Here is a 17,043-nt window from a genome sequence, read left to right as displayed (position 1 = left end):
CAGTGGCACTGACTTTAACCATTTTAACCACAAGACTCCAGACAGTGCAGTCACTAGTGTCTGTAGGTTCAGAGGAAGAAACAGCAGAACTGTGGTGTCTGTAAAACCCCTTGTGGTGTTGTGAACTGTAATGTGACCAAGAGCTTGTCTTCGTTCCCAGTTTGCTGTTATTTGTTCTGCAATGTGGAGTATCAGACACAAAGACCAGTCTTGGTGCCAGGGTGGGACACGCTGCTGGCTGATCGCGAATGGGCTTTTCCAGAGGTGAAGGGGTTAAAGCTTGCTGTTTGCAAGTAACCTGCTTGCTGTCATGTTGCCATGGTGCAGCTGGGCGCTCATCATTGCCCTGTGTCGTGTTGTCAGATGTTGAGAACACGGTTCTTACCACAGTATTGGAATCTTCAGCCTTCAGGAATGCGATGCAGAAACACAGGCGACAGCGAGGGGCTCAGACTCTCCATCGCAGGATCTCCAGTAATACTAAACTAAATAAAGCAAAGTTTAAAGTAAACAAACTGTTTCAGCAAGACTGTGTTTGTGCACTTCGTTATTTTAACCACACTGAGAGCTGGGGGAGAGGGAAGTGTCTCATATTGTTTGAATTATATATAACAATAATTGTGGAGGCTGTGTGGTCCAGTGGTTAAAGAACAGGGCTTGTAACCAGAAGGTCCCCGGTTCAAATCCCACCTCGGCCACTGACTCACTGTGTGACTCTGAGCAAGTCACTTAACCTCCTTGTGCTCCGTCTTTCGGGTGAGACGTAGTTGTAAGTGACTCTGCAGCTGATGCATAGTTCACACACCCTAGTCTCTGTAAGTCGCCTTGGATAAAGGCGTCTGCTAAATAAACAAATTATTCTGTGTTTTATTTTTTGTGGGTTTTTTTTTTTGTTTGTAGGAGCATTAGAACGTTCATAGTGGAAACGGCCACGTATCCGAGGCAGAGAGGTTTTGCAAAGTTTTTTTTTTTTTTTTTTTTTTTTTTTTTTTTACTGTTCCTTGCTAACATTTCTTATTGGGCTTGTGGTCACCACCAGCATTACCAATGGCGCCAAACAAATCGGTAACCATGGCAAAGAAGTGATGTCACCGCATGTAGGTGGTATAATGTTTTATTTAACCCACGGACTAAGTGAACACTTTTAGGTTGAACATAAACATGGCAGTAGCCGCTGAGTCGCTGGCTAGACCACCCAAACTAGAATGACCTAAGGCTCCTTAATTACACTGCTGCATGTACCAGTGACTTGAAATAGTGTTACCATAGTTAGAAAACGTTTTGCTGTGTGAAGGTGTCACTAATGGAATACATCAAATACACAAACCCAAAGCTACTAAATCCTAACCAGCATTCGCTGTAAGAAGCACACATGGTTGCACATTTCGAAGCATGCAAGAAGTGGCTGCTCTAGACCTGTCCATAGTAACAACTGTGACTTGATTTGCAGAGTGCTGCCCAGTGAAATGTTAAACAATGTGATGCAGAGATGAAGAGTTGTTGTTTTTTTTTTGGGGGGGGGAATTATGCCTCCAGTGCCAAAGCGAGAGTCAGTGGCTGATACCAAGATACAATTTATGTACTGCGTTCGTTATTCGCTTTGAAAATATTTCATACACTCCTTGTTAAAACTATTCAAAGCTGTAAATCAAACACAAGTAGGAATACCAAGTACAAAACGCTTGTTTTTACTTTAATCCAAGCCCTGTAAAGAAGTAATATCATTTGGAGAGAGAGAGAGAGAGAGAGAAACTAATGCCAGCGTCCTGTTTTTCCAGTGGTTTTAATGATGGTATTAACAAGGGGAAAATGAAGGTTTATTGCAATTTGCTCGTTCTAAAGTTTCGACAGACGGCCGTGAACCAGCGCTTTTATTAATGTTCTGAACATCTGGAAGTCGCTGTGCTCTGTACAGGTTGAGCAAGCGCAGGGTCCCAGGGGTCCGCTACGGTTTCCTCTCTCGGGGATGGCAAACTGAGCCTATCCAGATTGGCTGAGAGAGTTCTGTTTCCATGTACACTATTCTTTCATTTCCATCTTTCAGAACCGTTATTGCGGTGCAGTGGTTCACAAGCTCAGAAACGTCGGTTTGCTCTGGGAGTGGAGGAAGCAGCAGTCAAACACTTCTTTTTAAGATTGTAGTAACCCTCGCTGTACTAGTGCAACCTGAACTTCGGAAATGAGGTTTCTGTAGAGTAAAGCCAGAGCTCACTATCGTTCTTCTGGCTTTAGAGTGAATTCCTTTGATTTTGTTTTCTTTCATTTTTTTTATTTGTTTTTTTTTTCAATGAAGAAACAATACTGTGCGGGATCTGAAATGCTTTCCTCTGCTTTAAACATTATTATTTTAATTCAGCTATATAGATTCAACTATAATGTCCTGTTTGTGAAACGCAATGTATTGACCTGTTAGAAAGGGTAGAACACAACATTTTATAAGCAAGACTGGACCTCAAAGCCACTGGCAAGCAAGTTCATAAAAAAAAAAAAATAAAACAACGTTCTGTCAAACAGGAACGGCTTTCTGTTCCGTTATTATAAATCAAGTACTTAAACGCAGCAGACGGAGAAACCAAAGTATGAAAAATAAATGCAGTCTGTCTTATTGATTGAACCATGACCTGCTCAGAAGATCTCCCTTTTGAAATATTCAAATGACTGAAACCTGGTGGGGGTGGTGGCAGCCCTGTTCAAATCCCCACGCAGTGTGTTCTCTGATGAGACGCAGGTTTGCTTCACTGGCCAGCATTTCATCGTTTTGTTTTCTGCACCTGAGTTGCATCCTTGTGTTAAATTAGCATTTGCATTTGTTTGTTCCCTTGCAGCTGTCTCTTTTGGGTACAATACTGCAGCTCTTTTGAAAATGATGATTCTGAGGAGTGTGAGCTGCAGGGTCTGTACATTCCAGCTATTCTCATGTAAATGGTTTATTTGTTTCCTTTCCTTTTCGGGGGGGGGTGGCTCACAGCTTTTAACCCCTTCCTCCCATTCTCAGATGTGTCTTTTTAATTTATTTCTTCCATAACGATAAGCCACATGCTTGCTATTTCGCCACCAGCAGGGAAATTAAATTGGTTCAAGCTGAAATTGGGCTGAATTTGATTATTACAGTTTACACATTTTGGGGAAGAACAGGAAAATGATCTGAAACGTTTGCCTGCTTGACATTCCTAAGAATATACATTTATACATTCCTAAGCATAAACATTTACCGTAATCCAATTATAAAAAACCAAACGGCACTGAATGAGATGCTGCTTTGTTGTGGGTGTCTGCTGGGGGAATATTTATAATGAAGATTGAGGGCTTCTTTTACACATCTCGAGTTGCCTGGTACTTAAATCACAGGGTAGGTGAACTCAGTTGATCGCAATCAAGATGAGGTATGGAAATACATAATTAAATGTAGCCTGGAGTGCAGCAGACTTGGTTCCCTGTTTATACAAAGCGTCTGCCAGTTAGACATTAAAAACCACTGGGTTGTTAAGGTGGCATTATGTTGCTAATCCCAAGTTTCATAAACGATGGAAACCAGAAGGGACAGTTCAGGAGTGCTTGGCTTTTAAGACAGAAGACCGTGCTGTTGGGTTTGCCAATCTCAAACCGAAAACCATTGTGGACTCTGCAGAATTACTACATTTCTATACACTGTGCTGTACATCAAATCAAAAGAATAAACGCCATGGAAAACCCAAGAAGTTCACCAGTCAGTCTCGGCACCTCTCCTCCCTTTTACTTCCAGGGTGATTGGAAAGTAAGTTTACCACATCAACCCACCATATCATTGATGTGGTAAACTTACTTTCTAATCGGCCTGTCCATGCCTGCCTGCCATCCATAAATAATCAAAATCCAGCAATGAATGCAACCCCCTCCAGGTTACTTTCAAATTCCAGTCCGACAAGCTGCCATGGGGCTTGAGCCCCCTCTCGTCCCCTCCCCTGGGCCAGTAATACACTGGTGAACATGTGTAGTGAACCACTAAGCACTGGACACTCGGGCTGCCTCTGAAATAATGACAGTTCCTAGTAGTACAGTACAGTGCAGCATGTGTGCACTTTCTGTCATTTTTACAACTGATAACCAAGTAAAAATTCTGAATGAACTGGACCAAGGAACAGCTCTCTGCACGATCAGCAGACATTTAACTTCTCGATTTTAAATGAGCTGAAATGAATGGCACTTGAAATCAAGGGTGTGATTGGTGTAAGAACAGCATGCTTTGGTCTCTCATTTATCTTCCAGTTTTGTGTGTTTGAAGTTTTCTTATCCCTAAAAAGCCTTTGTATCTCAAGTAGTTTATCATCACGGCACCTCCTGCTGCAGTCGGCCAGTACCTTCTCTTCTGTTGTGAAGTTTTTGTGCCGAATGCAAGAAGAGCTTCTACTTGACCCTTCTAACACGTTTCCAGCCCAGTGGAGATGCTCTTTGATTGTGAAGCGATGCTTATTCAAGAAGAAAATCCGAGCAGCAGAGACATGGAGAGAGCTCTGCAGTGGAAAGGGCTTTTAGATCAATGTTCGTCTCTTGAGAATCGCTGACTTTTTGCACCAACAACAGCGCAGCAGCAGTGATTTTATTATGGAGAGAGTTTAAAACCACCAAGTTTCTGCCAAATAGAGCAGGGAAGAAAGACAGAGCTGATGTACAGTAAATGGTCTTAGTGTTGTACGAAGTATTTTCTGTTCTATTTGCAAGGCATTAACATGGTTATTTTATGTGTTTTTTTTTGTTTGTTTTTGTTTTTTTGGACTGTATGTACACCAAAGGGGCCGTATAAAGAATCATCTTCAAAGCTTAAACAGATTCATACAAATCTGACCTAACTTTGTGAGCGTTTTTCTTTTGTACAGCGTAATGCTTCAGTATTGCTCAGTGACTTTCAATGTAAACTTTGATAAAACTAAAGCTCCTGCTTTGTGGTTTCCTTGTTCGCGGGCAACCTTTGTAGCATTAAAATAAAAAGAGAGTTTAGCGGTAACTGGGAGTTATCAACTCTGTTGCCTCTGCGTTCTTTTTATCAGACATTAAAGCTGCACTCCTCGCTGTCCATGATTTTATCATGTTGAAGATTGGCTGGTTGGACTCTACCCACCCTCCCAGAAAAAAAGTTTTGCCAAAATCTCGTTCAGCTTGGACAAAGAGGCATCAGCACACAAGCCCGGCTTAGCCTCAGCTGCATTGGTTTCCACCGACTTGAGAGCTGAGTGCGAGATTGTGATGCTCTGATTCTTTCATAGTGTTACCTGGCATTGCCCCAGATTATCAGGGAGACCTGGTTCATCCCCATGGCCCAGCTTGAACCTGGTGTCTCTTCAATACCTCCTTGTACTGCTAATACAGTGCCTCTAGCCTTGTGTTATGTGAACAGTGCCATGCAAACGTAGCTTTGTTGTTGTAGTTGATGCATAATTAGTTTCGTTGTGTGTTTAATAAAGTAAATACATACAGCAGGCAGTCCTGAGACTCCCATTAGTTCAAGCTCTGTGTGCGTGTGTGTGTGAGGTTCAAGCTGTGTGTGTGCGTGTGTGCATGTGTGAGATTCAAGCTCTGTGTGCATGTGTGAGATTCAAGCTCTGTCTGTGTGTGTGTGCGTGAGGTTTGTTGTTTTTTTGGCAGGTTCATACCAGCTTTAGAAAGCACTTCAAAGTCCCAGCTTTTATGAAAGAATCATGGTATTAATGGATGTTGGGATGCTAGCACTTAACAGGGAGTCAGATTGAAGCCATGGAGTTAATGGAGTTGTTAGGGGCCCCTCAGTATGCTGGGAGACATGGCTGTTGCAAGAAAAGCAGCAAGATTAATGTTCCTCGGGGATGCTTCCTGACCTATGAATTCACGCCTTGCATCATCCGTGTCGTGGCTTACAGCATTCGCCTTGAAGCAGCGGTGTAGATATTTATCTCGGAGGTAGCGGGCCTTTTTAATTTAATGTTCTGTTGGCTAGTCCTGAAGTTAAGATACTGATGTAATTTATTTATTTATTTATTTAACATGTTCATGCTAGACCTGTAACATTATTAAGTGATAATATACACATGCATGCATGCATGTATGTATGACCAGTGTATCACGGGCAAGGTTTATTTTGGTTGTCCTTGTTTTACAGATGTTGGACAAGTTGCGAGACCGCTGGGTGCACACGGGTTTATGGGACAAGCTGGAAGAGATAAAGACGGTCGTTACTGAGCCCAAAGGAGGGGACAAGAACGACTTTGACGAGCTGCTGCAGACCTACTACGATGCAATCAAACAGAAAGGAGAAAAAGGTGCCAATCACACTACAAACTCTTCTGTTCAAGAACAGGGCAGGTTGGGCAGTCCATGTGTTGAAGGGTCCGTTCCTAGTCTCTGGCACATAGTCTCCGGCGTGATGCATTGTATGGACTGGACGCTGGTAAATACGGCAGGTGTTTTAAGATCCAGTCCTCAAGTACAGCTAATCTAGTCCAGGTTTTCAACCGGGACCTCCGTGTTTTACTAGTGCACACAATCCGGAACCCTGGCAAGCTTGGACACTCCAGGCAAAAGAAGAAACCACTAGAACAGCAATTTCCATTTCAGCGGAACTCGGGCATGATATGAAATTCTCAGCAAGGCACTTCGAAGAAACTTTAAAAATATCATACAGGTTTTTTTTTTTTGAAAGCCAGAGTGAGGATAAAATCATCCTCTGGAGGCATGGTGTTCTGTACATTAGTGGAACGTGACAGTTTGGAGTTAAGAATGTGAGCAAATAGCCTTTTAAATTACACATGAGTTTCAGCTTCAGTGGTCCTGATGCTCAGAGACTCCATTTCACGTCTGCATCTAGTGTGGGCTTCATTCTAAATGCCTTTATCAAGAGGTACCAATACAGACCCTCCCTCCGTCCCAGGAATTAGAATCCACTGCTGTGGGCCGCATGAAGAGTCGCACTAGGGTGTGCTTATTTCTTAGTTATTTGATTTGTTTATTTTGCTCCCAGTTAGTGATCAGAATGCTGAATGTGATTGTAGCTGATTGCTAGCAGGTCATTTCACATCATTTGCTCATCTCTAACCGTGTATTTCATTACTAATTACAGATATGTATCAAAACAAGCTCAAGGAGGCTTCCTCAAGCTTTTATTACGTGTTGACAGACAGATGTTCTGAAATAATAGCGTGGAGCGAAGCATGATCTGATTGGAGCTGGGGTCAGTACTATTAAGAGAGGGAGCAGAGGACAGCAGGTTATCCGTGTGATGTATTAAGGAGCAGAGGACAGCAGGTTATTCGTGTGATGTATTAAGGAGCAGAGGACAGCAGGTTATTCGTGTGATGTATTAAGGAGCAGAGGACAGCAGGTTATTCGTGTGATGTATTGTAATGTGTTTATGTGTCTGTTTCTCTTTTGAAGAGGGAGCACTGCTGATTGCAGTGTGCAGGGGTAAAGTAAGCGAGGGGCTGGATTTCACAGACGATAACGCCCGCGCCGTGGTGACCATAGGAATACCCTTCCCCAACATCAAAAACCTTCAGGTGAGGAATATTAACTAAAGGACTGAGCCCCATCATGCATAGATGAGAAAGGGCACTGTTCTAGCAGTGCTCTCAATGCTCAGGAAGACTTCTCGTACTTAAAAATGCTACACAACAAGTGCAGCCAGCAGCAGAAGAAGAAGGGTTTGAAAAGACAGCATTGCGACTAATATGTTGAGTTTAAACATTGGCTTCAGCAGGTGGAAGAGAAGCTGCAAGCTGAGTAAAGCGATTGGATTGAGTTTCACTTCTTGACGACTTGAGAATTTCAGGGATTACTGTTAGTCCCTGAAGACTAAACTGAGATAAACTAAACTTCTGGATAACCGCAACATGTAACGGCAGAAGCTTCATTTTTCATGCACGTGTTCTATTTATAGTCAAGCTTGAGTATTTCTTTAGAATAATAATAATTGTGATCCGTGAACAATTCCAGAGTGATTTTGTTCTGTTTCTCCTGTCCTGAGCAGGTAGCGTTGACCTTTAAGTTTTGACTTGACTGTCAAAGTGTGTCTCAGGTTCCCGAGCAGAGCTGTCTCCCAGCTGTCCCCCGGGATGACTGACACTCAGCAGCAGCTCACCTCAAACACAGCAGCAGCCGTGCACACGGCAGCTTCCTACCTCCAGGGAAACGGCTGCATTTTTTTCACTTCTGCTCCGCTGGAAATGGATTGAGTTTGCCATTCAGAGGAGAGTTTTGGTTGCATTAGATTTGAATCATGTCACTTGTTCCCGGTCCCTCAAAGCCTCCTTGATTGAGATGAGTAGGTGGTCGGGGGGGGGGGGGGGGGATGTGCAGGATGATTTGTGGAACCATGAAGCCTGACCGTGATGTCTCAAATGCCACATGCTGCGGTGAACAGCACTGGAAGTGTATGATGTTTCTGACACTGGGTAACCCTTTCACGGACCTGCTTTGGGGGTCCCTGAAGGTTATGAGGTTGGTGGCGTGGATGGAGCAGCACACTTGCTATGCGCTGGGTTTTCAAACCGTTTTTTAAAATGTATTTTGTATTGTCTTGCACAAGGAGTTGGATTAACGCTTAAAAATAAACTTGGTTACATATTTTAAGGAGGAAGAATAAACACTGTACTACCAGAAGCCTCCGTCACTCAATTCAGATGCCCCAGGAGAGAGCACCCCACCCCAGTACTGAGGGATATGCATGTAATCCTCTCCGACCCCAGGCTTGCACAGGAATCGAGGGAGGGGCTTTGTAATTAATAAGAGAAATTAGGCCAAGTTTACTTGAAAAATGCAAAAGGCTGCAAGAACAAATTGGTATAATACTGAATGTAAAACCAAAATTCTGTTTTAAAAGCATCTTATCTTGACTTTGACATTATCAAGTTTCAGAATTTACAGGGTTGATGATTTTAATAAAAAAAAGGGTGTAAAATATGGAATTAAGTAAAAAGTTAAATATTATATATGGTATCAGTATATGATAGTTTAAAGACGTATTATCAATTAAAAACTCTTAATGTTACAAAGCTAGCAGGATATTAGATGCATGTCCGATCTATCTCCTGTGCTTTTATGGTGAAAGGTGAAAACATAAACTAAAGTTCGTTCAATATTTAAATTCAGAGTGGCTTTGACCTAAAAACGTCTACACTGCAGCCCAGAGTCAGTAGTGCCATATTTCCAGTGGCTTGTGTGTTTAGGAAGCTCGGAGTCTAGACGCTGGATTGGACGTGATGAGCCTTCCGGCTCCTCTGCTTAGCCTTCTTGATAAACAGTTTGGGTTTTAGGGCTCTGTGCTTTGGATGAAGATCAGAGATTTAAGATGGATTAAGATACACAAATGCGTATTGTTAAAATCCTAATCGTGCTTGTAAATGTCTTTGTTGTAGATTTTGTAGGGCATTTTAGACCTTGCAATATAAACACGTACTGTATAACTGTTATTAAACCCAGGATAATTGAAATTGCTATACATTAGCAGAACTATTGAAAAATAAATAAAAAGAAAGTTTATATCTCTGTTTCACCCTGGAATAGAACGATTTTTCAAACACGCTTTAGCAAATCCTTTTTAAAGTTGAAAGTTCCAGAACTATATTTTAATGACATTATATATATATCATTTTGAGGTTCTGAATTGTGGAGTTAGCGCTACAAGAATATCATTTACTTGTCACATTTTTAATATTGAGTAAGTAACCAAAGTGTTTTATTTCTAGTTTCTTTTTAAATAAAAAAGTGCCATGTGTAAAAGCAGCAGCTGGCATGATCAGGTACAGAGTAGTGCTCTAAACCTTCAAGTGAAGGCAGTGTGAGCAGCAGCAGCTCTGAGACTGATCGGAGAGGAATCTGAGTGACAGCTACAAGATGGCTGGCTTTGCCAAGGGCACCCCCCTGCTGCTCAGCACAGCCACTTGTCTGTAAAGCATGCCTGATGGCTAAGTGTATGTTTTTAAGGATGAACAGGTAAAAGGAAAAAAAGGCTATCTTTTGACATTTTAACTAATTCCTTCTAGCCTGTGGTTTATTGCACATTTAGGATATTTGCTAGCAGCGGGAATTGGCTTTTTCACATATGCATCCTGTCGTCTTGCATTGAGCCTGGACGTGATGCCTGACATTGAAGGGGTAGATGGTGAAATAGATTCGGATTGTATTTAGATGGCATTTGCAGCCTCGGGGTGCTGGCCTTTTACTTTTATCACTGGGCTTTGGACTTGACGATTAACCATGTGAGTTCCGTGGAATGCACAACGTTCACAACTGCTGTGTGTTCATGTCCGTTAGTGGTAGGGATGGGTCATGATACTGTGATCGGTTTGCTGCAGTGAAATGCACAGAGAGCTTCACTCTACAGAAATCATGCAGCATGCACATGGGACGCACAGTTTCAAAATATTTCCCAATGGATCTCATCGTTACACCAGTCATGGATTCACTGTGTGACTGCGATGGTTTCCATGCCATCCCAGTACAGCTCAGGTGGCAGGGAGCAGTGGGCAGGACCTCTCTGTCACTCTCAGACCTGTCTTTGATTGTCACATGACTGCCCTGTACATGTGCTCTGCCATCTGACATGTCCTATTGTAAATTCAATTGCTGTTACCTGTCACAAGCAGTTAGAGGTCTCCGGGCTCCTGTCCTGGAGCAGATCCTGTCGGATGGGAATTGAACTTTTCACTTGTCAATGTAAAAAGGTTAACATTAAAATACAGAGCGGTGAAAACATTGATGGATGCTTTCATGGCATTTCTGTGGCAAGTAGTTTTGTACAAAATGGTATTTTATTTTTTTCATTTCCCCTTTCCTTTCTCCTCCTTATCCCCTTCATAACAAATCTGTCCGCAGAGGCATGCAAGGATAAACTTCTTCAGGCCTGGAGTGTTGTCTCGGCGATGTACAGGAATAGAATTGTTCTGGGGTCCGTCTTCCTCTGCCTTGATTAATCATTTCCTGATCAATGCACTTTTTCTTCCTCCCTTATGACTTTGTGAACGTTGCTGGTTAACCAAGTGTTATCTGACATCCGCAGTGATCATTTCAACTGGCCAGGACTCCCGTCCTGAATCTTTTATTGAACAGAAAGCATGAGCGCTGTTACTGCTACTGTTAAAAAGGGATCCCAAATGTAAAGTGTTTCATTAATGTTTCATTTGAATGTTTTGCTTGCCTTTTGAATGCACAATTAAATGTTTATTGTTGAACAGCGATTAATCTTTCATAAAAAGACAGCCTGGCTACTTTATAGAAACAGACAAGTGTGTTAGTCTTGCAGAATTGAATGTAAAGCCAGTTAACATGTCTGTTGTATTCATAGGTCAATACATCTCTATTAACGTGTGTGTTCTTAGTGGAGTGTAAAGAAGTGCTTTTACTTGAGTGGTTTTTGATTTGGCTAAGGTGGAACTGAAGAGGAAGTACAATGACCAGCATTGCAGGACGCGCGGGCTCCTGCCAGGCAGTCAGTGGTACGAGATCCAGGCTTTCCGAGCTCTCAATCAGGCGCTGGGCAGGTTTGTGTGCATCGTCTCTGCTGGGCAGTATACAGTACAATGTGCAGGCGTTTACATTCATTCAGCTTTTAAAAGAAGATTGCTGTGTTTCATTTTTAGGTGTATCCGACACAAGAACGACTGGGGAGCCCTGATTTTGGTTGACGACCGTTTCAGATGCAACCCTAACAAGTACATAACAGGTATTGCTGTCGTTGTTTTAACTACATAAATAAATAAATTAAATACATAAATAAAACAATCATAGACATTCACTTTTATTTGAAATCATTTGAATTGCAAATTAATAATGTTCCAATTATTATTGGTAACCAATTAATACAAGAACGTATAAGACGTTAGTTAAGATGTGTACATTTTGCTGCCTCTTTATGCCATAGCGGTGCTAGAAATCTACATTTGGATGTGTTCTGGACAGCTCTGCATTACCTCAGGAGCCTGCTCTAGTAATATTTCTGATTGAAACAATTGATTCCTGGTGCACTAAATATGTTGTACCTGCAGTTGCATGCCTTGGACACTGGGTGGAGCTAGAAGCCTATCTGTGTTTCTACACGTAACAGCTGCATAGCACTGTTTATTTTACAGTTCGAACTCTTCTTGCTTGTTGCTTGGTTTGTAAACACAAAAGTACATTTGTGCGTTTGTTTGTTTGTTTGTTTGTTTCATTTCCTGTACTGGTTTACATTGCGGTTCTATCCTAAAATAATATGAAGTTTAAATATTGGTCCAGTAATATGGATAAAATAAATAAACGGAGGCATTGACCTTTTTGTTTAATAAGGCAATCCTATCCTGTGAGTCACTTGAGATTCAGCATCTCGTTCTGCTGGGAGTTCTGCTGCTTCTACAGGTTGTGTGGCAGGATCGGCGCACACGCTGATACAGTCCTGCACTGCCTCTGTCTCTCACACTGATACAGTCCTGCACTGCCTCTGTCTCTCACACTGATACAGTCCTGCACTGCCTCTGTCTCTCACACTGATACAGTCCTGCACTGCCTCTGTCTCTCACACTGATACAGTCCTGCACTGCCTCTGTCTCTCACACTGATACAGTCCTGCACTGCCTCTGTCTCTCACACTGATACAGTTTTTATTGTGTTTTTGTTTTTTTAACACCAGGGCTGTCCAAATGGGTTCGTCAGCAAGTCCAGCACCACCCGAGCTTCAGCAGTGCTCTGCAGTCTCTGGTCTCCTTCTCCAAGGGACACAGCGAGGCCCCTGCATGCTCTGTGCAGGGTGGAAGTCCGGAGATGCAGAGGCAGCTCTCTTTAAAGAATCTGTCCCCCGCGGACAACTCCGACGCGTGCGAGACAACTGGCCAGCGATCCCCTGAGGCCACCACACAGGCTGCACCTGACCTCTACGAGAGAGAAGCACAGCCGAGGGACATCGACGGCAAGACTGCAGCCCCTGCTAGAAAGGACTTCAAACCTTATCAAACAGGTGCGAATGTCCCGTTGTATATACAGCAGTGGACATCAGAAGGACGACAGTGATGGGACTCACCCCTCCGCCCCCTCTAATTCAATTGAAACAGTTTAATTACTCAAATAAATATTATCATCACGAGCCCGTGAGTGGAGGTGGTGGAAGAGGGGTTAAAGAGACTGCCCATAGCTGTAGACACAGAATCACAATATAAGGGGAGGATGTATTCTTGGTTAGCTGGTTAGTTAGTTTGTTCTGTGCCTTGCTCTCTGTGGAGTTACAGTGCAGTGTCATATTATACCACTCAGTCCCGCAGGCCAAACGGCAGAGATCTGGGCTGTTGATGGCAGATGTGTCTCTGTTGCTTTTAATTAGGTCTCCTTGACCTTTGTTCGTGTTATATTGAGCGTGAGTCTCAGTACTAAAAGAAAGAGTACATTGGCATTATAACGGAATAGAATGAAATTTTAAACAGACATGCTTTTTTTGTTTGTTTATTTATTTACATACATATATCCTCACAAAGATATTGAAACAACATTATCTCAATTCTAGTGATTTTGTCCGGTTTGAGCTGAAGAATTAAATTAGCCAGAACAACAGGGATATTATTATTATTATTATTATTATTTATTTCTTAGCAGACGCCCTTATCCAGGGCGACTTACAATTGTTACAAGATATCACATTATTTTTACATACAATTACATTCTTTTTTACATACAATTCCCCATTTATACAGTTGGGTTTTTACTGGAGCGATCTAGGTAAAGTACCTTGCTCAAGGGTACAGCAGCAGTGTCCCCCACCAGGGATTGAACCCACAACCCTCCGGTCAAGAGTCCAGAGCCCTAACCACTACTCCACACCGCCCTGGATATGGGACAAAGTACTATAGACGGGTCTGGATTCTTAATTATGGTTACACCACAGCCATTATCAAGTATAGCCATGGCTCTGCTCTAAAATTTCATTCAAACTCGGATCTCCTCTGAAAGACTTAAGGAAGTAAACCCAATGTTGTGTGTTTTTTTTATTTTTTGTTTGTTTTTTTTTTTTGCATGGAGAAGCTATCCTGTTGTATCCCCAATATCAGAATTAAAGAGTATTTTGCACCGTTGTTTTGTTTTTGCAGGTAGCCGGATGTGTAAACAGCAGCAGCAGGTTCAGTCTCCACCCTCCACCGTCCCGTCCAGCAGCTCCAGCTCCAGGAGAAGAGTTTCAGCAGGCTGTTCAGCACAGGGGAAAGCCAGGCTGGGCAGCAGCAGCAGCAGCAGCAGCAGAATCACTCAGGAGACCATCCAGCAGTTTTTCAACCTGCCACTGACGTCCACGCCCCTGCCGACCTCGTTCAGGAAGCCCCTTTTCCATTCTAGTGCTTCAAACAAAGACTCCCGGGGAGGCTGTCAACGCGGGTCTGCTACAGAAGCCAAAGCAACGTCCCTGACCAGTGAAGAAAGGACCAGGTTTCCTGATGAGGAGGAAAGCCAGGTGAAGTGTGCAGGTGAGGGTCAGGCTACAGAAGCATCCGGTGTCCTGGAGCTCTCACCAGTCAAAGTGCCGGGCGGCTGTACCCCCCTGGAAGTGCCGGAGGAGGAGGAGGGTGAGGATCAGAGCATCTTCTTCACCCCTGAGTTGTTTCAGGAAGAAGGTGATGAAGAGACTGAGGAGGACAGCTCTAAAACCATAGAGAACACACACACGAGTGGAGAGACTCTGCACCTTCCAAACTCAAACGCAGCAGCCCGGGGTTTATCTGAAGACCTTTTCCTGTCTAATAAGGACCCTGCATTGCTGAGCGCGCTCAGTGAGGAGGGGCACTGTGGTGCTGGCAGCAGGAATGCAGTCGGTACAGACTTTAAAACTGTAGGGCGAGAAGACTGGAATAGGAGAAGCTGCCAGGGGAATGTGGATCTAGAAGAGTGTAGTGTGACTGACAGGCAGACAAAGAGCAGGACTCGTAGGCTGTCCAGGGTTAGAAATAAAGGAGCTTCATTAGCAGGTAATAGTGAAACCATCTCCTTACTCTCCCAGCACGCAGGTGATGAGGCCGAAGTAATAGAAATATTCTAATTATAATGAGTGGCTTTTCTGTGTTCTAGAATACAAATCCAGAGTTCAAGCCTTTGCAGATATCAATATATATATTTTTTTTCTTTAGTTCATTTTGACACAGGTCAGGTACAGTATTGTGTGGCTTGGCGTGGAATCAGACACTTTGTCTCTCTTGGTTTGTTTTATGGCCAGTACGTAATGAAACTTGTAGAGTACTATTTATTATTTCCCGTCATTAAAGAAGATCATGTATTTGTGTTTTTCCTCAAATGCAAACCATGCACAGTTTTAATGAGCTCTGTAGACTCACTACTGCACACATAACTAGGCATGACTGGGCTTCATTCAAAGACAATACATGGAAACAAAGTGATGTTTCCAAATAGCTTCATTTTAGACCTTAATCTTAAATACTGTCATTTTATACTATTAGTTTTTTTTTCCCCTGTGGTGCACTGATTCTGAATTCAAAACACACTACACATAGATATAATTCCATAGATTTTTATCATAATTGAAACTGTTTTGTAAGATTTCTGTATGTGATCTATCTGGATCAGGTAAACTGCAAGTTGGAGAAAAATGTGAACACAGTTGAATGATAAACATGATAATGTGTTTTCAATAGATAAACACATATAATAAAAATTTAAAAAAAACAAGGTATTTGAATGCAGATCCAGCTGTTTGTTTTTTTTTCATATTTACAGTTGTCTTCTAATTCTAGAATAAAACTCCAATATTTGATGCGGGTATTTCGGACTGATGAGTTGGGTCTGTAAATACTGTTTCCCTTCCGTTTGGAAAGCAAGCTGATAAAACCTGGAATGGCTCAAAGTGATATGCAGTGGGAGTCCTTTCACCCCTCTGCATGCTGCCCGTGCTTTTCTACACCCCTAAATGAGTTTTAAAAGTATTAAGAGCTGAGCATCATTGCAGCCTTCACAAGCGCACAGAGAAAAGATTTCACCAGCATCCACCTGGGCAGCCTAGTGACCTCCGTGTATCTCTACTTCATGTCATCATAACCCACTGAGATCATGAAGGAGGACACCTAGTGACCTCCGTGTATCTCTACTTCATGTCATCATAACCCACTGAGATCATGAAGGAGGACACCTAGTGACCTCCGTGTATCTCTACTTCATGTCCTCATAACCCACTGAGATCATGAAGGAGGACACCTAGTGACCTCCGTGTATCTCTACTTCATGTCATCATAACCCACTGAGATCATGAAGGAGGACACCTAGTGACCTCCGTGTATCTCTACTTCATGTCATCATAACCCACTGAGATCATGAAGGAGGACACCTAGTGACCTCCGTGTATCTCTACTTCATGTCATCATAACCCACTGAGATCATGAAGGAGGACACCTAGTGACCTCCGTGTATCTCTACTTCATGTCATCATAACCCACTGAGGTCATGAAGGAGGGCACCTAGTGACCTCCGTGTATCTCTACTTCATGTCCTCATAACCCACTGAGATCATGAAGGAGGACACCTAGTGACCTCTGTGTATCTCTACTTCATGTCCTCATAACCCACTGAGATCATGAAGGAGGACTCCTAGTGACCTCCGTGTATCTCTACTTCATGTCATCATAACCCACTGAGATCATGAAGGAGGACACCTAGTGACCTCCGTGTATCTCTACTTCATGTCCTCATAACCCACTGAGATCATGAAGGAGGACACCTAGTGACCTCCGTGTAGCTCTACTTCATGTCCTCATAACCCACTGAGATCATGAAGGAGGACACCTAGTGACCTCCGTGTATCTCTACTTCATGTCCTCATAACCCACTGAGATCATGAAGGCGGACACCTAGTGACCTCCGTGTATCTCTACTTCATGTCCTCATAACCCACTGAGATCATGAAGGAGGGCACAGTTCAGCCAGTACCGGGATTGTGCAGGAATTCACATTGTTCTCCAGGATGACCAGTAGAAAGCAGTTGAAAACCCTTCCGGTATAACCTAGTTGTATAGACAGTATGTCCGTCTCACTGTTGCGTGTAAAATACCATTTAAAAAAAAAAAAAAAAAAAACTAATAATTTCAA

At 42.8% G+C, this 17,043-nt stretch overlaps 1 protein-coding gene across 4 annotated transcripts in view; it reads left to right on the top strand.

The window, feature by feature from the left end:
• LOC117964243 (Fanconi anemia group J protein homolog) overlaps positions 1-15,649 on the top strand; it is a 39,551-nt gene extending 23,902 nt beyond the window's left edge. For all 4 annotated transcript variants that reach the window (XM_034907135.2, XM_034907136.2, XM_058997833.1 and 1 more), the window contains 6 exons: positions 6,110-6,269; positions 7,381-7,502; positions 11,371-11,483; positions 11,583-11,665; positions 12,608-12,931; positions 14,052-15,649. In XM_034907135.2, the coding sequence (XP_034763026.2) occupies positions 6,110-6,269; positions 7,381-7,502; positions 11,371-11,483; positions 11,583-11,665; positions 12,608-12,931; positions 14,052-14,989 (1,740 nt within the window). In that variant the 3' untranslated portion in view covers positions 14,990-15,649. The remainder of the gene's footprint in view (positions 1-6,109; positions 6,270-7,380; positions 7,503-11,370; positions 11,484-11,582; positions 11,666-12,607; positions 12,932-14,051) is intronic.
• Positions 15,650-17,043: the final 1,394 nt, after the last annotated feature.

This window comes from Acipenser ruthenus, chromosome 24 (genome assembly GCF_902713425.1).
Source record: "Acipenser ruthenus chromosome 24, fAciRut3.2 maternal haplotype, whole genome shotgun sequence".
In the NCBI taxonomy this organism is placed as follows: domain Eukaryota; kingdom Metazoa; phylum Chordata; class Actinopteri; order Acipenseriformes; family Acipenseridae; genus Acipenser; species Acipenser ruthenus.
This window is presented reverse-complemented; position numbering and strand designations above follow the sequence as displayed.